This window comes from Cryptomeria japonica, chromosome 7, assembly GCF_030272615.1.
Source record: "Cryptomeria japonica chromosome 7, Sugi_1.0, whole genome shotgun sequence".
Lineage (NCBI taxonomy): Eukaryota > Viridiplantae > Streptophyta > Pinopsida > Cupressales > Cupressaceae > Cryptomeria > Cryptomeria japonica.
In genome coordinates, this window is record NC_081411.1 from 762,210,841 (window position 1) to 762,238,671 (window position 27,831).

The window sequence follows — 27,831 nt, forward strand, 5'->3', positions numbered from 1 at the left end:
CTAATTAGGGTTTCCCAAAACTAACTACCCTCGACCAATTACATTTGGGACACTTGTCCTTCTTGCTAAATATGAACCATCAATGAAAATAGAAGTTTGTTGCATTGTGAAGTGTGCCCTTCTAGAAGCTTCTTGATAAGTCATGTTCACCGAACCTGGACATGCTGACTTGGAGCGATCTGATTGGTTGGAAAATGACGAGGCGCCACCTCATTGTGTTGGATGTCTTCCTTGAATTCTCCAATTTGTGTCAAGAAATCATCTAAGTATGGAAATTTGATTCCTTCTTGTCGCCATTTGATTCTTCTTGGGAGCTTGTCTTTTTAATTCCTTCAGGAGATGAAATCCTTCAAGAAGTTGGAAGTTTATTTAACTTTCCCATATTTTCACCAAGTCTAAGAACTTTTCTTTCTTGATGCCTTGAGATTCTTTCAAGTGCCTCGAATTTGGAGAAGAAATCTCTTCGCGAAGTATTTCTCATACTTAGCTAAATTTTGTCCCTCTCTATGCTCGGGCAAACCTTGCTCGTGGTCCCGTTTTCAATTCTGAAATTGGCTCGAAACTCCATTTGTGTTTTCTGTGATGATCCTGCCTTCAGTTGCCAATTTATGTTGCGTGGGAGGAGGGTTAAAAAGCTCCAGGTAACCCCTTGCAAATATGAAATGATGGGATCAAGCTGTTCAGGCATTCGCTGTGATCATGTCCTTCTTCTCGATACCCTGACATGCCTTCAACATTTCCCATACTTAGCCAAATTTTGGCTATCTTCACGCCCGGATGAACCTTGCCTGTGAACTCCAACTGCGATCTCTATGATGATCCCGCTTCTATTTCCTCCTGCAACCTGTAAAACCAAAGGAAAATAAGTTAGAAATCTATCTTGGATTAAAGAAAATCAAGGCTGCGAACGGCTAAGTGTTTGGAAAATTTCACTTCATTTTCATACTTAGCCATGAGAATGGGATTTTCACATGTAAATTCTCCAACCTTCAAGATAAGTGTGATCACAATCCAACACCAAGTGTTATAAATCCGAAAATTTCTTATACTTAGCCAAAAAAATGATTTTCCTCCCTTAGAAGTTCGAACAAATTTACTAAAAATCATTTCTCAAACTCTAGAAAAACTCAGAAAATGCATAAATCTGCATCATGAATTTAATTTCACCTTCAAAAATACTCAAAAAATTCAGGAGAGATTCAATAATTTGTCTTTATACTGGTTGTCTTTCTCCAAAAATCTGTGAAACTTTTGTCAAAAAAGTTTATCCATCTTCCAGCAATATCCAAAACTTTCTCCAGATGAACTCCAAACTGAAAGTATTTTACTATGCTCTCCTTAATATTTTCGAACTTCTTGGTGTAGAAATGAAGTTTACAACGAAGTATTTGTAAATAAAGTTAAATCCTCAATCAGAAACCCTTAAAATCTTCCAAATCATGTTTCCAATTTTAACTTCATTCTTTTGGAAAGTGTTGTCATGTTTCCAAATTCAAAGAAAATATCTTCCAAAAGTTTCCAATTTGGCTATAAGTTCGAAATATTTATTAATCTTCCAATATTCTCTTTAAAAAAAACTTTCCATTTTGGATTTAAGTTCGAAATCCTTATCAATCTTCCAATATTCTTCTTTTGAAAACTTTCTATTTTGGATTTAAGTTCGAAATCTTGAAGGATTTTCATGACATCACTTTGTATTTTCGTTGATTCTGTTTGACTTTTATGTGTAGGCGGACTTTTGGAGGCTTACCTTCATCTTCCTCAAACTTGGGCGGACTTTCCTTACCTCTCCAAGGCATGGCGGGGTTTGAGAAGGCTCTTCAACATCATACTTAGCATCTACTTCCTTGGGCAGAGTTTTGAAGGGTCCCTTCAACATGGAGGGCGGACTTTGAGCAAAGCTCAATCAAGGCGAATTTTTAGCTAAGGCATAGGGCGGACTTTGGAACACACCCCCTAGGCGGACTTCTAAGACATCTCCAACATGGGCGGACTTCTAGACCTTTGCATCATTTTGCTAGGGTAGGGCAGAGTTTTGATGGGTCTCCAACATAGGGCGGCCTTTGGACTTCACCCCCTAGGCGGACTTCTAAGACATCTCCAACATGGGCGGACTTCTAGACCTTTGCTCCTTCATGGCGAAATTTTGGCTAAGGCATGGGGCGGACTTTAGACATTGCTCCTTCATGGCCTCTTTACCCTTGGCTGACTTTGGAGGTCTCTCCTACATGGCCTTGAAGACCTTGGGCGGATTTTAGCCTTTGCTCCTTCATGGCGAAATTTTGGCTAAGGCATGGGGCGGACTTTAGACATTGCTCCTTCATGGCCTCCATCAAGGTGTAAATTTGACTAAGGCATGGGGCGGACTTTGAAGTTAGCTCCCACATGACCTCTCTTCTTGGGCGGACTTTGGTGAGTGTTCCTTCATGGCCTCCATCAAGGTGTAAATTTAACTAAGGCATGGGGCGGACTTTGAAGGTCCCTCCTCATGACTCTCCTAAGGCATGGCGGACTTTGAAGTTAGCTCCCACATGACCTCTCTTCTTGGGCGGACTTTGGATAAGGCTTCTCCATCACTTGGCATGCTTGGGCGGACTTTGAAGAGTGCTCCCACATGCTTGGGCGAACTTTGAGGCGCTCTCCACCTTGGGCGGACTTTGAGGCGCTCTCCACATGCTTGGACGGACTTTGAAGAGTGCTCCCACATGACCTCCCAACCCATGGCGGACTTTGAAGGTCTCTCAAGAGGGCGGACTATATATGAAATATAACATTTAAGTATAAGTGGTTATATTTCATATATATTGTCAGGATGTTTGAGAGTGGTTTCGGGCCTCTAGGACTAATAATGCAAGATCTAGTTTTTTGGAGGATTCTCCAATTTTCCAGACTCAGTCAAATTTCATGATCAGGATGACATTCCTGACTTAGCCAAATTTCAGGACATTTGAGGATCAGGATGATTTTTCGAACTGATTATCCTTTGAAGGTGCCATGACCCCCTAAAATATAGGAACTTAGCTTTTGGGTCAAAACTTGAAAATTTTGGATCGCGGTCGAAGCAGGGCAGTGGTACAAGTGTAAACCCTAGGTTTGCATCCCGAAAAAGCAAAAAGCCTAAAATCTAGGGATTTAGCTTTTTTAGGTCAAAACTTGGAATTTTCGAGTTCCGGTCGAAGCTGGTCAGTGGTGCAAGTGTAAACCCTAGGTTTGCATCCCAAAAAAGCAAAAAGCCTAAAATCTAGGGATTCAGCTTTTTTAGGTCAAAACTTGGAATTTTCGAGTTTCGGTCAAAGTTGGTCAGTAGTACAAGTGTAAACCCTAGGTTTGCATCCCGGAAAAAGCAAAAAGCAGACATCCCTAAAAAATAGGAAAAACTTTCTAAAAAATAGCCATACCGGGGATCGGGCTAAAAAAGCCAAAAACGAAACTTCCTAAAAAATAGGAAAAAGCAAAAAAGCAAACTTTCTAAAAATAGAAAGTTGTCCAAATTCGTCCAAATCAATTGCGATCTTTGTCCTTTGGTCTCTCTAAGCACTCTGGTGGTGTTCATACTTCAGAATCACATAACTTGCAAAAACTAACTTTCAATCGTCAGGGCCTGAAATGCTTTGAACTGGACAAGGCTTGGTGAAACTGCAGCAAAAGGTCATAGGACACTAACAAAACCTGAGAAAGCAGGAAAAGAGAGGGTCCCCATTTGGAATGGGGCGATGTGTGAAAAAGGTCACAACATGACACCAACACAGAGTAAAGTACCGAGTACTCTATTCTCTCTTGAACAAAATCTCCTCAATGCTAAACTTCGTGATCAAATGAGTTGACTCCAAGGTTCCTATAGTTAGGTCTTGACTTTATACGTGGATAGAATCAGTGTATAGATGTGATTGTTGGTAATCCAAGGGGACTTACGTTTTCATGAACTGTAGCTAGAACTTGAACATCGGATGTATCAATCATATGATGCTTCTCTTAAACTAATTCAAACTCAAATGGAAAAAAGGACCAAAGGGGAAAGGGTTTAGAGAATCTATGTTAACTCCTAATTCCTAAGGACAATGACCATAATGAATGATGCTTGGATAGACAAATCCTTCATGAAACTACTTTTTACTTAACTAGAGATAGCTCACAATGCCATAGAAAGAGTGCGATCTCCTAAGGTAGTGAAATATCTTCATATCGTAAACAATCCATTCAAACACCTAATACTGGTGCAATCCAAATGAAGTATTCACAATCAAACTTAACCACAATAATAATTAGGTTCAGATTAACCATGCACTACAACTTGCAATCAACAAGGTGTAAATGGTATGAACTGAAGGATTCATCAAATATCATCACACTTCTTTATCATAATCAACGAACTTTATTTAAAAATGAGAAGTAACAAGGAACTATGCAACATATAAAAACACAACACATACATCCACCATAACTTCAATGAAAGTATTTAATTGATTTCAACATAACTTGGCAACAATTTCAAGTTTTATCCTCCTACTCTACTCTACTTCTAACTGCTTCTACTATCTCATTACTAACTATTCTCTATTAACCTTTACAAATGAGAGCATTGAGCCTTATATAGGGGTCTCATTACATTTTAAAGGTTCAGATTGATTTCTCAAATTGATGGCCAAGATTTACACAATGAAACCCTGATTAGGGTTTTTACAACAAACTCCATTTCTACCAATGAGATTATTACAACATTTAGGACACATGTCCATCTTTCAATGTCAACCAATGAAACATGAGGTTAGGTACATGGGACTTTGTGCCTTAACATGTACAATTGTCCTCCTCGTACATTGAATTTGGATGCTTTGACTTGGAATGATGTGATTAGGTTGAATATGACTAGGTGCCACCTCAGCTTGATCATCTTGTAGATCATCACAAATTGTATGTGTTTGAGCAATATCTCTTGATACTCAACAATTCCAATTACTTCATGATGGATGTGATGATGGTGAGAGATGTTAGAGTGTTTGTCATTGATGTCAAGTACATCATTCCAGTTATATGCTTCAGATAACATAAATTGTAGAGCTTATGAATCTCTTCTGACACATGATCATCGTTTTATTGTTTCATGCATGAAACTGTTCCTGATGAAGAACAGTAACAAAATGTTAATATGGACCAGATTTATTAATACTGATGTGTAAAACAAATGCATAAGTGTATTTATGTTGAAGAAGACATACAAATATTTTACGAGTTATCATACCACTGGTTTGATCTGCATAACATTCTATACATTGATATTCAAATTTGATTGATTGTTTCAGAAGTTCGATCTGTGCATTGCTTCAGATCAATGATTATTTTTAGTATATCATTGCCATTGTGTCTCTTGTTGTCAAGTTGTATTTCTTATAATAAGAATGGCATTTTATACAAATTGATTCAAGTGTTAGTTGCAACTAATATAACTCTTAACTCTCTGCAGTTAAGCCGTGATATTTTTCTCATATTATTATCGATGTTTAAGTAGTGTATTCCTCAGCAAAGTAAAGAAGTTCAAAATGTATAAAGAGGGAATTGGTTATAGCTACCAATGCCACTGGTTGTAACTACACTTCAGACAGTTAAAACTTCCTGCCTGATGAGGAAGTTAAGAGAGTTAGTAGTTCCTCATTGATTGCAAGGAGAGCAATATATATAGATCATTAAATGTGATGAAGAGGGGTTGATTGTGAGTGCACATATTAGCGTAAAATCTGGAAATGAGTATGTGTGTAATGTCCAAAGAAACGGGACTCAGACTCGGCTCGGACTCGGCAAGGCCGACTCGGACTCGGACTCGGGACTCGGCGTCAGACTCGGCTCCAGACTCGGCTGGACTCGAGAAAGTGAAAAACTCAAGAAATTTAGAGATTTTTAAAAATTTAAAACTTGTTTCAGGCACCCTTTATTGAATACACCTTGAAGACACAATAACATCATCAAACTCGGCTCATTTGATTACATACACAAGTATACATCAATCACATAAGCATAAACACAAATTGTAGCTGAAGGAAATAACAAACATAGATATATAAATATTGTCAAATGTATACAATATTACAAAACTCATGGAATAAAAAATCCATGTCATCATATGATCATCATCAAATGTTTCATACAAATGCCAAAGGTAAATACAACTACAAGCCTATGGCTCAGAGGAGCCTGCACCCTTCGGCCCCGGCCCCCTGCGAAGGCGTCTAAGGTAGGTCCTGGATGATTCGACAACCATAGCCGCTCCCCGTGACACCATGCCATGCTCACCAACATCAGGAACATCCGTGTCACTATCTGCCTCTGAATCTCCTGTCTGTGCTCGTGCGCTCCGCTCCTCCTTTGCCATGGCTACAGTCTCAGCCTCTATATCTACCCGGTCGATCCAATCATTGTTAGACTTAGAGGTTAAATTTTCCCTACTTCAATCGACGCAGTTTCCCCCAATATTTTTCAACGGGGGTTTGTGGGCAGCGCCCCCAAGGTGGGGTCAAGGGGCATCGCCCCTTGCAGGGTCAAGGGGAAGCACCCCTTGCACGACAGGGCGGGGTCGAGGGGCAGCGCTCCGCGAGGCCAAAAAAACTTATTATTTAATAAAGCCGTCAGGTGTTATTTTTCTATTGGCTGCCATGTTGTAACCCTAATTTTTCTCATTCTTAGGCAGAGGTTGTAGTGAACAAAGACGATACCATTCATTTAAAAAAAACTTTTTAAAATGTTTTTTTGGTCATTTTACTAACCCAGCCAGTAGCCAAGTTTGGGGCTCAAGACTCGCCGAGTTTGGCGAGTTTGAGCCAAACTCGCCAACTCGGCGAGTCTGGCGATTTTGCTCACCAAACTCGGACGAGTCCGAGTCCGAGTCCCAGGGACTCGGCGAGCATGACTCGGACTCAGACTCGCCGAGTTTAGGTGATTCATGGCGATTTTCGTTTCTCTGGTAATGTCCCCTTCTTAGTAAGGAGTAATTAGTGGTCCATTGGCCTATTCTGAAAAACCCGTAGGCTGATTGGAATGAGAAATTAGGGTTTCCTATTTTCTAGGAGGATTCTTCGCAATTTTCAGGGATGTTCTGGTTGGAGTTTGGCAGAAAGAATTGAGGATTCCTTCTGGGTTTTTTGAGAGCTTCACGCTGGTCTACCATGCATCCTGTTCCAGAGTGATTTCCGAACTTACTATTTTTAGTAAGTTGGTGGCAGCTGATTGGATTTTGAGGTCTTTCTGGGTTTTCCGAGCTCTCTCACAGGGTTCGACAAGCATGTCTTTCGGAGATGTTTTCATGACTTACTATTTTTAGTAAGTATCAGTTTAGGTAGAATTATTTGTGGCAGTCTTGAGCAGAGTTTCAATGCAGTCTAGAATTAGTAACTTCTGCACTCCAGTTCATATGGTTGATTTAGCAGCAATCAGTGGGCGATTTATAATTGTTTAATTAAATATCATTACTTTATTCTAAAGTTAATATTTAATATTTTTATTGATAATTTTGGAGGAATTACTTAGGAAGGAGAACATTATATTATTTATCGTAAGTCACAAGTTTATTTCCCTAAGTTATGGTGTCAAAAATGAATAAGTTTTATGCCTTGTAATGTCAGTGTTATAACATGGCAATTTTCCTTGGGAAAAGTACGACTAGGAAGATGGGAAAGTGGACGCCATACTTGGTGAGGAACATGAAATGAAATAAAGTGGATTTCAAATGAATTTGGGCGCCATTTGCTTTTGAATTTCAGATGGAGAAATCTATAAATACAAGGGATGGGTTTCTCATTTGGTTATCTTAAAGAAATCATATTGTTATGTTGCTGGAATGGTGAGTGAACCCGAGTTTCGGAGTTGTGGCTCCCTAGTTTAACCAGTTTCGTACTTGAGACATAGTACCTAGTTGAGTGTTGGATTGTTGGTGAAGTTTTCAGTGTGCATTTTCAAATTTCCAGAGTGGGGTGGTTTTCAATGTGTGGTGTGGGTTTCAGTGTTGCTGGTTTTTGGTGTGGCTGAAGTGAAGATTTGATCGTATCTCCCTGCCTGTGCAATCGATCATTTTGGGTATTAGTTTGTTGGAAGCGTGTTTGGAGGGTGATCCTTCTCCTACGTTGGCATCACTTTTGGTGTGCTTTCTGATTTTTGGTTGCAAATCGATTTTCTAATGCTGGCCATACCATTCCCGGGCTGCCTTGGGTTGCGTGCCAGTTGTTGGTGGTGTTCGTGGTGCAGGTTTGAGACTCTGGTTGCATCGCGTTTGTCATAGCTTTTATTTGCTTCCTTTTTTGTGTCATTCCGAGTTGTTTTGGGTGAGTTATGAGCATAATAGTGATTTTGCTATTGGCTGTTTTCTGCTTGTTATGCAGACAGCAGATTGTAATTTTAGTTTAGTGATTAGTGGTGTGTTATTTCTTTGTGGGTGGGTTTGAGTTTGTTAATTGTGATAAGTTTGGAGATATTCAGGAGCATTGGGCAACATAATCTCTCTTTCCTATGCACCGCATCTCTTATTTGTAAGGCTAGATAGTAGTACTAACAACCATTTTTGGATTGTAAAGCGAATCCCTGCTGAAAAGTGGAAGAGGCTGGCTTGCCACCTAGATTTAATCTTTGTAATTCTGACCTCCCGTTGAATAAGCGGTCGAGGGATATTTTGTTTGTAATGGTCCTCCCGCTGCACAAGCAGTAGAGTGATATTTTGTTTGTAATGGTCTTCCTGCTGCATAAGTGGTTGAGTTGAGCTTTTTTGTAAGTGTTCAGTCCTCCCGCTGAAATATTGCAGTTGATTGTGTTTTGTTTACTTGGTTGGTTTACTGCCAAGTTTCCTTGTCTTACCCGCTAGGAAGTGGAAGGCGTTGGCTTGCCACCCATTATTGTAATAAGCATTTTCAGAAGTTTGCATCTAACGATCCCCTGCCACCGTATCCTCTCACCCTCCTAGCTTGGGCTCTCGGCGATCAAAAGGTGTAGGGTTCTTTTCAGCTGGTTTAGTTTTCTCATTCTAATCCCTAACAGGTGTTGGTGTGATTGTAATCTTGTTAAAAATAAAAAAAAATTGTTGGGGATATTACAGTGGTATTAGAGCCACTCTTCCTACAAGCCTGTGTGACAAAAGGGTTCCATGAGTGACAAAGATATTAGATACTACAACCGGGAACAAAGAAGGCCGCAATTTCAGATACCGTCAGTCCCAGTAGAGGAAACTTTTTCAGAAGTTTTAAGAAACAGAGACCAGGAAGTTGATTTAGTGGATTCAATGGGAGAGAGAATATTTGGTCAGAATGATGCAAATGTGGTTGTGGAGAGAGTTGAAAAAAAGTTTGATACTACGATGGACATGATGTCCCAGTTGTTGGCCACTTTTAAATAGAATACTGGAGGAGGTCATAGTCAAGACCGGAATCAAAATACCAATGGAAATAATGCCAACACTTCTAACAATTTTGGTGGTAATGGGAATGGCAGCAACCATAGTAGCAACAATGGTGGAATGCCTGTTGGATCGATGTCAAGACCTTTGCAACCAGTTTTTCTTCCAAGGGAAGCACCGCCTCCTGAAGTAGAAGTCCTTGTGGTTGATGAGATCCGGGCTAGTTTCATGGAGTATGCATCACTTCCCCAAGAGATCCGAAATGTCTTGTCTCTTGACCAGTTCATGAATCAAAAGAAGAGGAGGGAAGGAAGATATGATAATTGATACTCCACTCCAAGAGACTATCAGCAAGCTCTTGGGAAGGTTACTCTAGCACATTTTGATGGAAGTAGTAAGAGTACAGCTAGAGCGTGGGTGCGGAAGTTGGACAATTATTTGTCCTTGAGGCCTATGCCCGAAGAAGAAGCCATCAAGTTCGCTACCTTGCACTTGGATGGTGTTGCTCACGAATGGTGGTACCAGAGAAACGGGAATCGTTCGGACTTGCCCAAACTCGGCGAGTCCGGGTCCGAGTCATGCCCCCCCGAGTCTATTGAGCTCGAACTTGGACTCGGACTCGGACTCCGACTCGGACGAGTCCAGGAGGTAAACTCGCCAAACTCGCCGAGTTGGCGAGTTTGGCATAAAATCGCCAAACTCGGCGAGTCTCATGCTTGGAATTCGGCCGCCGGTTGGGCTTAAAAAAAGACAAAAAAATAAATTTTAAAAGGTTTTTTTAACTTGTTTTTTTTTTGTTATTTATCCTTGGCCCCTAAAAGTAAACTTCATTTCATTCATTTGGCAAAATAGGAGGAAAAAAGTGAGTTGTGAAGAAAAACAAGGGTGCATTGAAGAAAAACCAGCAAGGAGGAAGCTCAAGATTTCTTCCATTTATCACATTGGGGCTGCATTGTGTTTGGATTTGGTGCATCAAGAGTTGGATAGGAAGAGTTTGCAGCTCATTTCAAGCTTGTTGTAAGAGGTAAGATTGTTTTTTTTGAGATTTTTTTGTTTCTTGTATGCAAAAATTTCATTTTCTATTCATTTCTTTTGAAAGTGTTACATTTTTTTCCAAAATATTTTGTATGCTACCATGTAGGGTTGTATGTAGGGTTTGTAAATATTTAAAAAAAAAAGTAGGGTTTGAAATTTTGATCAAACCCTACATTTTAAAATTTTTTTTTTTACAAATCCTACCTTAGTTTTTAAAAAAAAATGTACAATGAGAATTAATTCACAACAAAGAATGAATGTATTGATTTTTTTTGTATTTGTAATGTCTTATAGTTATGACTCTTATAATTTATTGCAGCAACCTTCACTTTCTTATTTGCCTCAAGTTTCACAAAACTATCATACAATGTCTTCTTCTAGACCCTCAATTAGAAAGGACCCCGCTTGGAAATTTCATGAAGATTTTCCTGGGCAAAGAAAGGGGTAGACAAAATGTATGTTTTGCAAAACAATATTCCATGGAGGCATTTATGGATTGAAATGCCATATTGCTTGTGTGCGTGGCCATGATGCCGACCCATGCATTGAAGCAACGACTGAGGCCATACGCGAGTGCTATGTAATGGTTGAAGCAATTGAAAACAAAAAGAAGCAAAAGGATGATCTCGCAGCCATTGGAAGTGGGACAGCTTTAGGTTGTGTTGGAGGGCCTTCTTCTATGCCTCCATATCGTCCCACTCACCATGCTACTGCTGGTGGTAGTGCTTCTTCTTCTGCAGGTGCCACTACTCATGTTCCTAGCACTGCCAGTGGTAGTGGGAGTGTTAGCATTGGACCTAGAATTCGTAAATCTAGGTTGGATACCTTCTTTGTGCCTCGCACTACTCCTGGGTCCCAACAGTCACTTGAGAGCATGGGTTGGAACAAGGAGGTCCATGATGTTGCTAAAATTGCAGTTGGCAGGTTTTGGGTCTACGACAGTGTTCCATTCTTTACAACCAGGTGAATGTTTTATGTTTGATTGTTTTAATTTTTATACTTTGATTCTTCGTTTTATTTTTTCTCGTACATACTGTTGACGTGGACGAAATCGCATCGCTGCAAACTCCATACGGCCAACATAGAATAGAATAAACTCACTGAGTATCCTACCCTCTCTTGAAATAAGGGAATCCCTAATGCTATTTTCTACTCTTTGATCAAAGGGGATAACCTCAAGGTTTCTTTTGTCAGGTCTTGACTGCGGGATCTCTCAGTGGCTTGATGTGTTTGTGCTGGAAACACAAGGGGACTTATGATTTTTCCATCGGATGATAGTGGTTAATTTGATGCTGTTTTAGTAGGGTTGCAGATTTTTTTCGAATAATAAAAAGGGGGGAGAAAAGAAAGGAAGGATAGAGAGGGAGAGAGAGAGACATAAACTGTAAATTCTAACTAAGACAGTAAATTCAGTCAAGCAAACAGACACCTCTAGGAAACTAGATTAGACATCATCAGCCATTTAGACACAATGCTTGCATAAACTTAGTGCAATCTTCAAAGGAGAAACCAGATTTTCATAGTACCAAGTACGATATTAGAATTTCTACATTCATAGTATATATTTGATAATCGAACTGAGCATGAAATGGTCCAGATTAACCATGCGGAAAGAAAAGCAATCAGCTATTCTCTAATGGTATGGACTGTGAAGATTCTATCAGATGCTTGATTGAAAAACTGCTATGCAAAATGAATAGACATAACTAAAAGCTTTCAAAATTAAGTGAAGAAGGAGACCATGCACTCACAAGGAAACTTGAAAATAGTCTTAATTCATTGTATTAATTCCTGCAAATTCCTTTAGAGCTTTCGCAACAATCCAAGAACTTCTTGCAAAAAGAGGGAAAACCAGTCCCTTAAATAGGCTTCAAAAAGGATGAATGGCCTAGATTAAATCTAAATAAGTGGCCTAGATTCATCCATAAAGCAGTGCTGCCCATACCCATAAATGGGAGGCAAATATCAACAACTACCCCAAAATGGGCAATAACTACCCAAAAAGGGATAATTACAACAATTTGGAACAAATCAAAAAAGGGGGCACAAAAGTTTTACAATTTGTTGACCAAAAGTCAACCGTCACCTTTTTGGGACAAAAAGTGCATTTTAAGATTTTGAGGTGAAAAAGCATTTTTGAGAAACTATTTTTTCTATTTCGGTTTCACACTCTTTCTTTAGAAACTGGTCCTCGCCATGCAGGTATTCCTGCCATAAATCACGACCTGCTGCTCGTTCCTTGCGAACATATTCCTGGAATTTGATACATAACTGGAATAGTAGACTGAACGGAGGCATGGGAGGGTGGCGAATTTTGTACTGCATGCCCTCGAGTTACTGGTCCACGTGCTTTAAACCGTCCTTCCAGCTGGAGCGATTACGCTCGAAGCATAATATGTCTGAATGGAACTGACTAGCAAAACTCAAGTCCCCAACGGAATAGGAAACCTTATCTGCTCCCAACCTTTCTTCCCAGTCTGGCCGGATTACACTGTCGGATAGGTCATTTATCCATCCTGAAACCATTGATCGGAGGATGGTCTTACCTAGTTCTTGCATGTTCCCCAGAATTACCTCACATGCGTCACTTTCTTTGTCAATAATTTCCTGGGCGTCGTTCTTCATGGTGATGGTCCAGTACCATTCTTTGAGAAGACTGATGCCATGGGGATCTAGGATGTCAGACAATGTGGGAATTTGCGCATGTGTCCAGAAAAGAGCTCTCATGAGGGGGAGGGTAGAGGCTACCACTTCGTGCATGTGAAGGGATTCCCTCTTTACCTCCAACAGCTTGACTAGAGTGAGCTCTCGATGGAGGGCCATTTCTTTCACCTCCTTAAGGATTTGTTCTCCCTTTTTCTTGATGTCCTGCATCCATTCCTTGACAGCCTTTGCGGTATCCCGAATTCCTTCAAATTTAGTCATGGTCCTTTGTGCCAATGCCGTTGGGGGAATATGGGATTCGGAGGGATTGTGCAATGGCCGTAGGAGCTGATCGATGTATCCCTCGGCTTGTTCAACACGGGCCCGATACATATCCTTTTCCGCTGTGATCTCCTAGAGCTGTCTGAGTATGTTCTGCACTGAATCCTTAAATTCTTCCTTTTCCTGCTCTTTTGTAGCTCGTCCGATGGGGACAGTCGTGATGCTATAATCTGCCAGTGTTATTTGATCTACTGGCTTGTCTACGGGCGGGGTGGCGATATGAAGAGTGCGGTTCCTTTGCTCATCCCTGGTTACTCTAGAATATGCCCTTGGTTTCTTCTTCCCTTTAGCTTTTACTTGATCCATTCGTGAGAAGATATCCTCTAGATCGATGGGTGCTTTGGTGGCGGCCCTCGTTGAGCTCTGGCGATCAGCCACTCTTGAGGCACTGTCTGGGTCGATGATAGGGTCAAGTTAGCATTCTGTTCTCCTACGTTCTCAACCGGCTGACCACAAATTCGTAGCTGCCCCGCCATCGGAGGAGTGAAAGAGGGAGGAAGCTCTTTGCTTGTAGCTGAGTTCTCCCCTATTTCGCTGAACAACTGTCTGACATCCTCTTGTGAAGGTTGCTTTTCAGTTCTCTCGGGCTCATGAGTTTCGTCTATCCTTTGTTCTCCCTCGACGGTGGAGTCGTCCTTGGTTGTATTAAGGAGTAGCAACTCGTGACGGCTCTACTGGGTAGGTTCATGCACTTCGACCCCTTGGGTGGATGGGATTTCTCCTTCTTCTATTTGGTTACCTAGTTTGGTCAACTCGAGGGCATTTGGCTCAGTGTCCAGTACATCAGGTGCAGGAGGATCATTGGCCTCAAATGCATCGATGTCTCTTTGGGAAGGCGGAGCAGGTACGCAATCCAATTCTATGGCATCGTCGGACGAACTGGGATCTCTTGAAGATGAAGTGACCTTTGGCCTCTTTATAGGAATCTTCTCCCTTCTTGTTCTTTTGGACGTCCGAGTTCCTCTGCAAGCCTTAGCTTTCTTTCTTTTCTCTGGTTTCTCAGTTGATGTCCCTTCGTCTTCGGAAGACTGAGAATCAAGATTGCCCATCAAATGGTAAGTGAACTGGACCCCCTCATGGACTAGCCTCTCGATCTGATGATGTAACCACTGATCTATGTATCTTGCTGGGGCTACCATAACTGCTTCGAAATCTGTGATTGGGTCCTGAGACCAATCAACGCCTGGCAAGAGGTGTCTTACCGCTTCGAATTCTCGGACCTGGAGGCAATTTCTTGAGTCCGTGAGCTGATCTGGGACCCGACGGTATTCAAAGAGTTGCATTTGCTGCACACTCAACCTAGAATATTCCCGTCGCCTGACTTCGTAGTCATCAGAGCAATTTTTCCAATAGTCTTCAACTGACTCCTTTGCTCTGTATCTTCGACCATAGGCCCTTTTTGCCAGATTATCATGATCGAAGTATTTTCTTGGGAAATGGTCCTGTAGGCCATAAGAGGCCAACTCTGCAAGGGACTCCTCTGCTAGGGTAGGGGTCCTCAATTGGACATCATGGCTGCCTATGATCATAGGAAATGCGAATCCAGCCTGCTTGCTTTCTCGAAGTAAGATGCCGGCGGGGCGTGATTGCCTTGCCACCTCCATAAGGATTACTTTGTCGGTTGGATACCGTGGAAGTCGAAGGGGGGCACCATCGAAGCCAGCTATCCGGATGTAGGAAAACCTTGGGAACTGAATGAACCAGGCTCCACACCTCTGCACTAAAGTAGTAGCTTGCTCCGAGAGCCTGATGTGTAACCCTCCTTGCATTAGCCTAACCAAGCGCATCGTGAAGGCGTCATTGACGCGTTCATACTGACCAACCGCGTAAGCCGGGCTGTTCTTTTCCCTTTGAGCTATATCCTGGTAGTGCAGCTGCGGGTAGCAATCATAGACTTTCACTTGACCGGGCCCATTCCCGATCTCACCTTTCATTATCAATCCTGGCAGTGGCTGGTTCTTTGCGAACATATAGACCAAATAGGAGGTCATGGTGAAGTACTTCTTCGTTTCGAGCTCAATCAGCTGAGTGTGGATGTTATCGCTTATGATCTGGGCCCAGTCAAACTTAGACTTTCCGGCGAAGACCTGCTCTGTAAAATAGAACATCCACTCTTCAAAGTAGCTGGACTTAGGAAGTCCCATGACTCGGCTGAGTAAGGTGACCATATTCCCATGTTCATTATGAAAATCACTTCTGGGGGTCTTTTTCACAATCCTGGTGCTCGAAGGCCTTTTCTCCTTGAACCATTCTTCGTTAATCAGTGCCTTGCATCAGGCCGGATTCATATCATATGCCCCTTGTGCTTCGTCTATGGTTGTAGCTGTGGGATTATTTGGAAAGGGGATATCAAATGCATCACCGATAGCCTCAGGGGAGAAGTCGGCGATAGTCATATTCTCCAGAAGCACTAATCTGGACTTTGGTTCGTAATGCCGAGCAGCCTCTACTACTAATTCATAGTTCAGGATTGCTGGAGGAAAACCTGCCGCTTGGGCGATGCCACTTTCCACCATCTGCCTAGGCCTGCCATATGCGTTGGGTGAGAAGACCCGATTCTTGAAGTCCTGAATATCAATATGGCCAAGGTATGTTGTCCCAGACGCTCTGAACCTTCGACTCCCTCAATCCTCCCCTTTGATACTGGTACTTCATCTTTTCAACCTTACGCGGGATGTCTGATTTGGATGCTCGCGAGGTTTCGGCTGCAGCGGGCGTTTTTGATGATTCCACCGCCGATTTAGGCATCTATCCTGCACAGCCGAACGCGGATTACAAGGTGATACAAGAAAGGTAATGCGGGTTAGATAACAAAAGAAGTGCTCCAGCAGGCCGGGATTAATTTAAAGTTTAGTCTGGACATGGAGCAATATTATTTTAGCTAACAGCTTGATCAACTTTACCCACAGCATATTCTTGAAGATTTGTGACTACGCATTTATACTTATCACTTTTGGATTTTGGATTAACTTTCAACAGAGGCAAAGCATGGAAATTTTCTTAAGTTTGAAAAGAGATGCAATTTCTGGCTAAACCTTGGGAGTGAATTCTAAATTTCGAGTGCTTTGAACAACGTTTTATGAAAAAGAGATGCAGATTTCAAGAATTCAAGCATTGTGATCAAATTTCACGCATTTGTCTATTCGATTTAAGCATTTTTCAAATGATCATATGCGATAAAGCGTACTTACCTGATGGGAGCGGATGGCGAGAGATTATCCGACCTCGTCGCGTGAAATGAACGGACGATCCTGCAAAGTTTGAATTCCAACGGTTATCCCTTTGATTTAAATTTTCGCGGTTTGTTGGACGAAAGAGAATTTATCATTTTTAAATGGTTTTACCCTGGGTAATTGGCAATTTGAATTTAAATGATCGGGAGGGGTTGATGCAACGTTTTACCTTCTTATTTTCGGACCTTGGAGAGTTTTTTCAAATTTTGAACTACATTTTCTCTCCAACTTTGGATTCTTTGACGAATTTGGAGGTTTTCGAAATTTAAACTTGGTTTTACCCAGCCTGCATGAACTTCGGAGCTTGAACGTCTCTTGCAAACTTGGAGATTTTCAACCTGTTGGCGAATTTCGGAGGTCTTTGGGGTTTTAGGCGAGCTGGAGATTTTCGGAGCACTTAGCACGCTTCGCAACTTTTCAAAACTTCAGACCTGAGCGCCCTTATCCGCATGCTCTCGCCCCTTCAAACTTCGGAGCTTGAACGTCTCTTGCGAGCTGGAGGGTTCGCGATTTTTCAATCTGCTGAGGCTATGGGGGTTGTGAAGTGTATTTCGTGAATTTTAAACAAACTTCGAAGCCCGAACGCTATTTGCAAGCTTTGCAAAACCCTGGAGTCACGACGCCCTTCGCGATTTTGGCAATTTCTGGTGAATTTTGGAGCTCGACGCCTATAAAAAAACTTCGGACTTCAAACGTTATTCGCAGCTCTTCTCTCCTTCGAACTTCGGAGCTCGACGCTATACTCGCCGTTTATGTTTAGATGCTTTCGCTACCCAAAGGAAGGGTTTTGGCGATTTGGAAAAAAACTTCGGAGGACTCGCAGTGCTTGCCAGTAAAACTTTGGAGTGTTTGAATGAATCTGCAAGCTATGCCAACCTTTTTAACTATGCCATCCTTCGCGATTTTCGCGACTTCTGGAGTCACGGCGCCCTTATTCGCAAATAAAAACTTCGGACCTTGGGTCGCTTTCTTTTTGCAAGTTGCAACACTTTCACTTTTCTAATCTTCGCTCCCAGGTCCGAAAATGAGGACTTCAAGATTTCAGATGATTTTTGGACCTCGAAGCTTCTTTTGCGATTTTTCCATTATCTCATTTCGGAGCTAGGGTCCGAAAATAGGCTCTAAGTTCTTTTCGGACCTTGAGGCCCTTTTGAAACATTTCACGTTTTCATTTTAATCCCAAGGGTCCGAAAATGATGTCGCTTTAAGGGTTTTCGGATTTGGGGGGGGGCACTTTCGCGTTTTTCGGACCAAGTGCGTCCCTTTTGAATATTTTGCGTTTTCGGAGCTGGAGGCGTTTTAATCTTTTATCGCGTTTTCCTCACTTGCTTCCAAGGGTCCGAGAAAAAGGACTTTCGCGATTTCCGAGCTTTCAAGCATTTGCAAAATCGTGCTTTAAACATATTGCCCCGGGGTCCGAAAATAGACGTTTGAAGCGACTTTCGGATCAAAACGTGCCTCTTACAGGCTCCAGTTTCGCCCCAGGGTCCGAATTTGGAATTTAAAGTGATTTTCGGGGCCTAGAGCCATCTTTGCAACATTTTAAAAGAACTTTTGCATTGTTTTCGAACCAAGCAGGGAGCATCCGCTTTTGAAATTTTCGCCCCAGGGTCCGAAATCTGCCCCTCAGACAATTTTGGAAACTTGCACGGAACGTCGAACCTCCTACTAGCCTTTTGCCAGGTTCCACAAATCTGGATTTAGGAGGCATCAGAATACTAAGGCACTTGGCCGAGCAATTCTATCTTTCATCAGCAGGCGAAAGTCATCTCTTGCCCAAACCTTACAAAGGTCGGGTGACAAACCTTATGCAATTGGCCTCACAGCTCTGGCTTGGCGGGATCCGCCAATTCCTACCACCTTACGCCTATCTAAGGCGATTCTCAAAACTTCGGACAAAGCTCTTGGCGCTCACGCCCGAGAGCTAGACTAGTCAGGAGGACTTATCGGTTCATTACTTCAACGTCAATCAGTTTACGGATCGGTCACGAACTCGCTCGAAGAGACACGAGAAACTCTACTCGGAACCTCAGGACAACGACCGAAAGCTCAAAACAGGAAAGGGGACCCTGTCGGCGACAGGGAGCGTGTGCAACGCACAACACATACTTAACTTATATCATTTAATTTATTTGTGACAGGTCTCCTTATTGGCAAGAAATGGTTGATGCCCTTACCATATGCGTGGCGGGGTTCAAAGCCCCTTTTGAGTTTGGTTTGAGGGGACCCATTTTGACTGATTGGTGAATGATGTGAAGAAGGAATTAGCTGATCAACGCCAGATATGGAGCACTAAAGGTTGCACCATCATGACTGATGGTTGGACGGATAGGACAAATAGAACTCTCCTTAATTTTCTTGTTTCTTTCGCAGGTGATTGATTAATTTTAGTTTCATTTAGTCATTAATTTTTTATTTTTCATTTAATGATTTATTGAATGATCATTGACCTTGCTTTATATTTTTATTTCTGGGGGCACCGTTTTGATCAAGTGCATTGATGCCTCCGCCCATTGCAAGAATGCCACCTACCTATGTGAGCAGATAGAGGAGGTGATTGATGAGGTGGGTGAGGAGAATGTGGTATAGGTGGTGACCGACAACGCAACAAATTATGTTGTTGCAGGTAAACTTTTGATTAGAAACTAATTTTGTTTGCAAATTAATTACTATTTCGCAGCTTCATTAATTACAATGTAACAAATTATGTTGCTGCAGGTAGACTATTGATGGAGAGGCACCCATCTATAGTTTGGACTCCATGTGCCGCCCATTGCATTGACCTCATGTTGAAGGATATTGGAAAACTCCCATGGGTCAAGAGATGTGTAGAAAGGGCGAGAAATGTGTGCAAATTTGTATATAAACATTCATGGGTGTTGGCTCTTATGAGACAATACACAGAGCAAAAGGAGTTAGCTCTTCCAAGAATCACAAGATTTGCCACAAACTTCATCACATTGCAATCCATGCTTTGCTGTAAGTCGGCCTTGAGACGTATGATTGTTGGTGAGGAGTGGTCTTCCTCATCCTATGCTGCCACCCCTGCAGGGAAAGATATGGCAGATTGCATTTTTGATGAGCGAAACTTTTGGATCGCTTGTGATGAGATAGTGAAGGTAAATTTTTTATAAATTCTACAATTTAACTTTTTGTTTTATAACTTATTCATCATATTCTCTTATTTGCTCATTTTTCTAAATTACACAATATTTTCAATTTTGCAGTTTGTTAAGCGCTTGGTGGTTCTGTTGCAAGTTGCAGATGGAGAAAAGACCGCAGTGGGCTACATATATGAGGGCATGGATAGGGCGAAGGAGGGCATCAAATCGGTCTATGAAGGAGATGAGAGCAAGTATGGTCCCATTTGGGAGATCATTGATAGGAGATGGCATCATCAGCTTCATAGGCCCATCCATGCAGCAACCTATTATTTGAATCCGACATTCCATTTTATCCCTACTTTCAAGGCTGATGTGGAGGTCCTTAATGGGCTATAATGGGCTATACTCAATCATGGAGAAGATGGCACCTGCTGGTTCTACTCAGACAAAGCTTATTCAAGAGCTACAGTTGTTCTCAAATGCACAAGGGGAGACCACCTCTCGTCCTATCGCAAAAGAAAGTAGGACAACTATGATGCCAGGTAAAAATAAATTGTAAGGCTTAATTTTAGTTTTATTGTATATTGTTAAATGAGTTTATGAGCGAGACTAATTTTATTTATTTTTCTCATTTCAAACTCAGATAGTTGGTGAAGCTTTTTTGGCCCAATGACACCAAATCTTCAAAAGTTGGCCATTCGCATCTTGACCCAACAATGCAGCGCATCTGGTTGTGAGCGCAATTAACAGTATGTTTGAGCACATACACTTCAAGAGGCGCAATAGATTATCCGTGGAGAAGATGAATGATCTCGTCTTTGTTCACTACAATCTTCGCCTGAGAATGAGAAAGAATGCATTAGTTGACATCTCTCCTATCATTCTAGATGAGGTTGATCCTAATGCAGAGTGGGCCATTGAGACAGATCCTGTGGTTGTCTTTAGCGATCATGACACTGATTGGATCGACCAGGTAGATATAGAGGCCGAGGCTGTAGCCATGGCAAAGGAGTGGAGAGCACGAGTAGAGACAGGAGATTCAGAGGCAGATACTGATAGTGACACCGATGTTCCTAATGTTGGTGAGCATGGCATGGTGTAACGGGGAGTGGCTATGGCTGCCGAATCATCCAGGACCTACCTTAGACGCCTTTGTAGGGGACCGGGGCCAGAGGGTGTACGCTCCTCTGAGCTATAGGCTTGTAGTTGTATTTACCTTTGGTATTTGTATGGATCATTTGATGATGATCATATGATGACATGGATTTTTTATTCCATGAGTTTTGTAATATTGTATACATTTGACAATATTTATATATCCATGTTTGTTATTTCCTTCAGCTACAATTTGCGTTTATGCTTATGTGATTGATGTATACTTGTGTATGTAATCAAATGAGCCGAATTTGATGATGTTATTGTGTCTTTAAGGTGTATTCAATAAAGGGTGCCTGAAACAAGTTTTAAATCTTTAAAAATCTCTAAATTTCTTGAGTATTCACTTTCCCGAGTCCAACCGAGTCTTAAACTGAGTCTGGCTCTGAGTCCCAAGTCCAAGTCCGAGCCGAGTCTGAGTCCTGTTTCTTTGGGTGGTACCATGGGTTGGTCACCCTTGGTCATAACTTGATAACCACCTATGCTGAATTCACCAACCAGCTGATTGAAAGGTTTGATTCTAATGATCCGAAGGTGAGTTTAGAGAGCTTGCTCAACTCAAACAGCAATGCTCCTTGGACAATTACATAACTAAGTTCCAAAATCTCTCAGTTATGGTTAGTAGCATTTCAGAGAAGAGGCTAGTTGTTCTATTTACAGAAGGTCTTTAAGAGCCCTTGAAAGGATGGGTCAAAGCATTCAATCCCCCTACCTTGGTGGAGGCCATCAAGAAGTCTAGGAGTATAGAGTTGGCTGCTTTAAAGAGTAAATTTCAGTCCAAGCCTTTTCCTTTCCGGAAGGAGAAGAAGAAGTTTTCAAATCAGACCAAGAAGTTTCCTTTTCAGATAGATGATGAGCTCCGTCAAGAGCTTCGAAGGAAGAATCTTTGCTACTCTTGCAGAGAACCTTGGGCCCCAAGACATAAATGTCATGGGAAGGGCAATTTACATCAAATGTAGTCCTATTCAGCTGATGGATCAGATTCTGAAATCTGCGAACAACAGACTGAAAATGAGGACAACAAGTATGAAGAGGCTCTTGAAGGACCTGAAAATGAACTAGAAGATAGAGGAATGGTTGCTCAACTCTCAAGCATTCACAAAAATGAGTCCTTTAGAGTTCGGGGAGTGAATAGGAGAACATCGTGTCATTGCTCTCATTGACACAGTGTTGGTGTCTGTTTTATCATCTATCAAACATTAGGATAGGATACCCGAAGGTATTCTATCCTCTCCTGAAAAATCACTACTGATTCCAAGGTCTATTCGTGTGAACAAGTGACTTTAGTGGAATAGCTTCTTGGGTAGTGTATGCTGAAATTTCAAGGGGGACTTACGTTTGACAAGTATCTTGAACTGCTGGACTTAGATGGATTTAGCAATTTTAGGCTCTTCTTTTTTTTGGGAATTTTTTGGGACTTAGACTTTCAAAAGAAATGGAAAAAGGGATAGGGTTCAGGAAGGCTAATCTAATCTTACGAATTTCGGAGACGGTATCAACTGGGTGCTTTCGAGAAACCAAACTTTGCTTCGCCACACTAGGGACAACTACACAAGGCCGGTGCAATCTTCAATGGGTTGTGCTTATGATTGAGATGTTGGGATACACAGGGGATGGGCTCAGACTAACTTTGCACGGTAGAATGGAAATCATCCATTTACCAAAAGTATGAGCGGAAATACACCATCAATTGACACTTATCAAATCCTTCATTCAAATTAACAACAATGAAAGCAAATCTAAATTATTTCAAACTAAGTGTTGAGGCAATTGAAACCATGCAAACCATTCAAATAATAGAGATTACAAAGCAGCGCACATGCAATATATTATCTAGAAATGACCTTAAGTAACAATACATCAAAAACCTCACCCTTTTCAAATGAGAGGAGGCAACCTTATATAGTTTCTCAAAAATAAATGAATGGCCGAGATCAAACAACGATCAAGGGCCAAGATTGAAAGTCCTAAACCCTAATTAGGGTTTCCCGAAATACTATCAATTCAAGCAAATGAAAGAGTGACAAGTGGCGCAACTGCTAATTTTACTGAGGTGAGTGGCCACTTTCCTCTTTCAGAGATTCAACGTATCTGGACATCATGAGCTTGACCTCCTCCATGGTGACACTTGGCAAACCGCCAATTTGGAAGTCGATGAGATCCACATCATCGGCGCATGTGGCAAGGATGCCTTCCCACTCCACTGCTTGGGTGAGGAAGTTGTCATCGATGGTGAGGAAGTTTGCAATTTTCGAAAGATCGCCTTTGTTAATCATCCCTGAATCTTGAAAGAAGCTTGCCTGAATCCTGGCTCTCAGGTTCTCTGCTTGTAAATGCTTCTCCCTTAGGCTTTCCTTCTTCCTTATCTTTGACGCCATACGAAATACCTTGCCCAGGATCTCTCTAACCCTTGCCTTTGTCTCAAAACACTTGGTCTCGGATTTCTTCAGAACCTCAATTCGAGTGACCAGAGCATAGTACCACGTGTCGAAGTCGTACCTGTCTCTTGTCTATATGATGCCTGCATCCACTAAGCTCTTCTTTGACATGCCTCGGATAACCTTCAGGTGAGGGAGTATTTCATTATGAATTTCATCCACTTCTTCCCAATTGGATGCTAGATCCTGGATACGATCAATCAACAAAGAAGTTGCCTCGTGTGGTGATACTAAGTTTTCTACCAGGGTGTCAGCACGTATCACAGCGTTTGAAATCCACTCCTTTTCTTGAGTGTATGATCCCTTCATATCATCATAGTCCTTCATTGATCCCTGCTGAAGAGGCTGTGGTGGAGTAGCCGAGACTTCATGGTTGAGCGGGCTGGTAAGATGGAGAACATACTTCTTCCACTGCTGGTTCTCTTCTTCCACTTTCTTCCTCTTTTCTTTTTCATGAGCCAACCTTGTGTTTAGAACATTGCAGGAGTCATCAAAATATTGGATCTCCTGGTTCTGGGTAGGCTTACCCATCTCTATGGTGGTAATCTTGTAGTCATCTGCAGTGATATTGTCCCTAGTCTTCCCTTCTTTGGGCACTGCTATCTGGACTGTCTTGAATCTGGCTTTGTCCCTCTGAATCAGGGAAAACTTCCTGGCTGGTTTGGGCGGTTTAGCTATAGCGGGTTCATTCACCTTCTCCAGGAATGCTGCGGTAACCTCCTCGGTTGAGTGGGCATCCTTGGGAACCTTGGCCTTTATCCTTGCTCTCAGCCAATCAGGAATGGTTGATTGTTCTACAGTGTTCCGATCAAACTCATCGTCTGCTTCTCTTGGGTTAGCTGGTATGCCATCCAAGAAGATTGTAGGGGCTTCAATCTACCCCCTGTCTGGAGTTCGGAAGACCTTCTCCACCACTTCCTCAACTGGCTGGAAAAGCACTCTTACTTCATCATCAATCACATAGATGTTCATCTCTTGCTCCCCAGTTGTACTCTGATCAGGCGCAATGGAAGCATCACTTAGGATGGTGTAATGTCCCCACTTTGAAATAGAATTTAATAATAAATGATAATAATATCCCCACTTTGAAATAGAATTTAATAATAAATGATACTAATAAAATTAAAATATAAAATGATATAATTAAATATGATTAATAAAAAATTAATTAAGTTAATGAAAAGTCAAAAGACATGAAAGGAAAAGTTGTGACTCCCTCAACAATGATATATAAAAGGGAGAAGAAAACCTCATTTGAGAGGGGGGATAAATTTGTGGATGAGAAGTACAGATTTGATTTAAATAATAAGTGTAGATCTGATTATGAAAGCTTGTGTCCCTTTCAAATGGTAGAAATAATGAAGAGTTACACTCTTTCAAAGGGTGCTAATGGTGAAAGGGTATGTCTCTTGCCAAAGGGCATACATGATGAAGAGGTGTGACCTCTCCCTCAAATTGAGAGATATAAAAGGAAGGAATCAAAAGCATCTAGTGAGATCACCATTGATAAGATCAGATCAGAATTATTATCAAGTTACAAGAAGTAACATTTGTGTTCTTTATGGTATGCCTCCCAATCTGCAGGCGACATCTACAGTGTGAACTCCAACCGCAGGCTACAATCTGCGTACAAGTAAGAGGGGTTAAGAAGTCTTAAGGTATATGTGTGTGTGGATGTGTGTGCCACACACACACATATACATTTTTATGAATACATATATCTCTAATGATTACTTATATGAATGTAGCAATAAAAATAGGAATCTATGTAGAATATGTATGTATATTTAGGATCATTAGAAAGATTAAAGAATATGTAAATGAAGACGTAAATTATGGAATGGAAAACAGTAATGAATTATAAAATGTAATATTAATGTGATTATATGATGAGGGTTATAGGGAAGAAATTCCCTTAGCCTAATGGAGGGATTATGATAATCCCTGGAGGGCAGTATATACTGAATATCTATATGCATATATATGGCTTGGTTGACTAAGTTCATCCAAGAAGAGACGGATCTAGCCGGTCCCCTCTGAGGACTTGGATGATGGGATGCATCATCCAAGGCAAGGAATTGACATAGGGTCTTCCTTGGATGGCTTGGGTGTAAGAGGTTACACCCAAGACAGGAATCGAATTAACCTTCGATTTCCTCGAGGGCTTGGATGAAAGAAATTACATTCAAGACAGGAGTCGAATTAACCTTCTATTTCCTGGAGGGCTTGGATGTAAGAAATTACATTCAAGACAGGAGTCGAATTAACCTTCGATTTCCTGGAGGGCTTGGATGTAAGAAATTACATTCAAGATAGGAGTCGAATTCACCTTCGACTTCCTAGAGGGCTTGGAACCAAGATGGGTTCCAAGAAGGCGATCTTCACGACCGCCTAAGGACATACTTTCGTATGGCGATCATATCCTTTTTATTAGATAAAAGTTGTGATTATGTTAACTAAGTATTTTAAAGTTAGATTGCAATTTAGATTACTTCTATATATATATGTTTGATGTATTCTAACAATCTATTTTGCAGGTTAATGATCTCTAACTAGTAGGGACATTATAGATGGAGTGACTTTCGCTGGATTCTCTTCTCTCACCTACAGCCCTTTTCCCTGTGCACTTTGTGGAGCTTCCACCCAACTCCTTTCTCTTTCGAGATCCAACACTTTCTGGATTCCGAGCATCACTGGCAGAGGTACAAGGATGGATGGACAGAGTATCATCTACTCCCATTAATTCATAAGTTAGAACCACACCTTTGGCCTTCAACTGTTTTGTCTTTTCAGACGCCCACCACCTTGAGTACTCAACCACCGACCTCATGAGGTCTGCTAGATCTGATTTTTCTCCCTCTGTCCAATCTATCAAGACTAAAGGTTCATTCTTCATCTTCTCAAAACCCGGCTGCTGAAGTTCTAGGCTTTCTTCTACCTGATCGGCAAATTTGAATACTTCCGTTGCTCTCACCATACTTAAAGGAATTCTTGACCAGAAACTCTTTCGGATTTGGAAACTATCGGCTGCATTAGCCCAGTAGTCTTCCAGATCCAGTCTGTGCTCAAACGTTGTCCCTTCGATCTTCTTTATCCTATGGAATGGATCAAAATCTTTTCTTGCTTTGTATTGGTAGAAGGGATACCGGGCCAGTTCTTTCTCAGCGGTAGCTGCAGCCTGTGATGATGGACATGTTTCCAACCCATTACCAATTGTAAGTGAGGATGTCCCTGCCTTCTTCTGCTTATCCCTTTGAATCACTATATACTCCTCCAATTGTCTCACAACCTCGAGCAACACCACTTGGTTGGTAGGGTAAGCTGGAAGCTTGTATGGGGGCTCAGAGAATCCCTGAATTCAGAGGTAAGTGAACTTTGGATATTGGATGTACCAACACCCGAACCGATCGATGAAATCCATAGACTCTTGAGAGAGCCTCTGGTGCAGGCCACCTTGAAGGGTCCGGGTAATGTGCATCAGGAAGGTATCATTCACCCTTTTGAAATGGAACTTCTCCTCCATATGGAGCTGGGGATAGCAATCATATATCGGAAATTGGTTCTCCTTGTTCCCAACTTCTCCTCTACAAGTGAGACCTCTGTACCTGTAGGTCTTGGCTAAAGAATAGAACAAGTAAGAACTCATGAAGAAAGTCCTATTCGCCTCCAGATTCCTTAGCTGGCTGTCTAGGTTGTCGTTGATCATACGGGCCCAGTCTATCATTTTTACTCCATTGATTATTTCATTAATGAAATAATACATTTAGGGTTCGAATGGAGCTCCCTGAGGATTTCCTATTATTCTATTGAGCAAGACAATTATGTCCCCAATGTCCTCCTTGAAGTATGCTCGCACTAGGCTCTTTCTCTGGAGTTTGGAGGCGCCCTTCCTCGGCTTGTCTAGCCAAGAATGATTAACTATGGCATCATATTCTTCCAGGTGATCGTGGTACAGACTGTTAGCTTCGTCCTTGGTCATATATACGGCGTTGTGGTACTCAAAGATCCTGAAGGCCTCTCTGATGGCCTCATCTCTGACATTCGCCAACACTCTTCCATCAGGTGCAACAATATCCTTACTAATGGGGTTGTAGTGTTTGGCACATTCAACTACTAGTTCATTGCATTGCATGGTGGGGAGGAAGCCGGCAATGTGCACGATACCACTCTTCATCATTTTTCGTGCAATGGTGGTAGGCACAAGGTTGTTCAGACCAAACATTTGCTTCTTAAACTCCCTCAGATTGATGTGTCCGAGGTTGGTGTCGCTGATGTTCTTCCACTTGGAAATCATCCTCGACTCTGGAGGAGCATCTTTGTCTACCTGGAATTTCATAATGTCTGGGGCCTGCAAGCAAACGATGGAAATTTTAAAGTTAGAAAATGATTTGCAAAGTTTTGAAAATAACGGGGCTGCAAAATGGCTAAGTGTTGGAATATTTTCCATTTTTTTTTTAATTCTCATACTTAGCCATAAAAATTGAATTTTCACCTTAAAACCCTCAGTCTTAAAG

The 27,831-nt window shown here is 41.6% G+C and overlaps 2 protein-coding genes across 4 annotated transcripts in view; both read left to right on the forward strand.

Moving 5' to 3' along the window:
- LOC131030061 (mediator of RNA polymerase II transcription subunit 33A) overlaps positions 1 to 27,831 on the forward strand; it is a 206,596-nt gene that overhangs the window by 119,379 nt on the left and 59,386 nt on the right. The gene's annotated exons all lie outside the window — the stretch shown is intronic.
- On the forward strand, positions 19,076 to 20,973 carry LOC131030062 (uncharacterized). Of its 2 annotated transcripts, XM_057960745.2 has the most exons (4): positions 19,076 to 19,246; positions 19,339 to 19,739; positions 19,848 to 20,266; positions 20,368 to 20,973. In XM_057960745.2, the coding sequence occupies exons 2-3, from the start codon at positions 19,350 to 19,352 to the stop codon at positions 20,118 to 20,120; spliced, it is 663 nt and encodes a 220-aa protein (XP_057816728.2). In that variant the 5' UTR covers positions 19,076 to 19,246; positions 19,339 to 19,349; the 3' UTR covers positions 20,121 to 20,266; positions 20,368 to 20,973. The 2 variants fall into 2 exon arrangements, with proteins under 2 accessions (XP_057816728.2, XP_057816729.2); XM_057960746.2 differs by lacking the exon at positions 19,076 to 19,246 and having other exon boundaries at positions 19,328 to 19,739.

Bases quoted from the DNA above. Each gene is read 5' to 3' on its own strand.
- LOC131030062 (XM_057960745.2), top strand. From the start codon at position 19,350: ATGGAGAGGCACCCATCTATAGTTTGGACTCCATGTGCCGCCCATTGC. The intron at 19,740-19,847 runs GTAAATTTTTTA...TCAATTTTGCAG, and splicing joins CTTGTGATGAGATAGTGAAG to TTTGTTAAGCGCTTGGTGGT.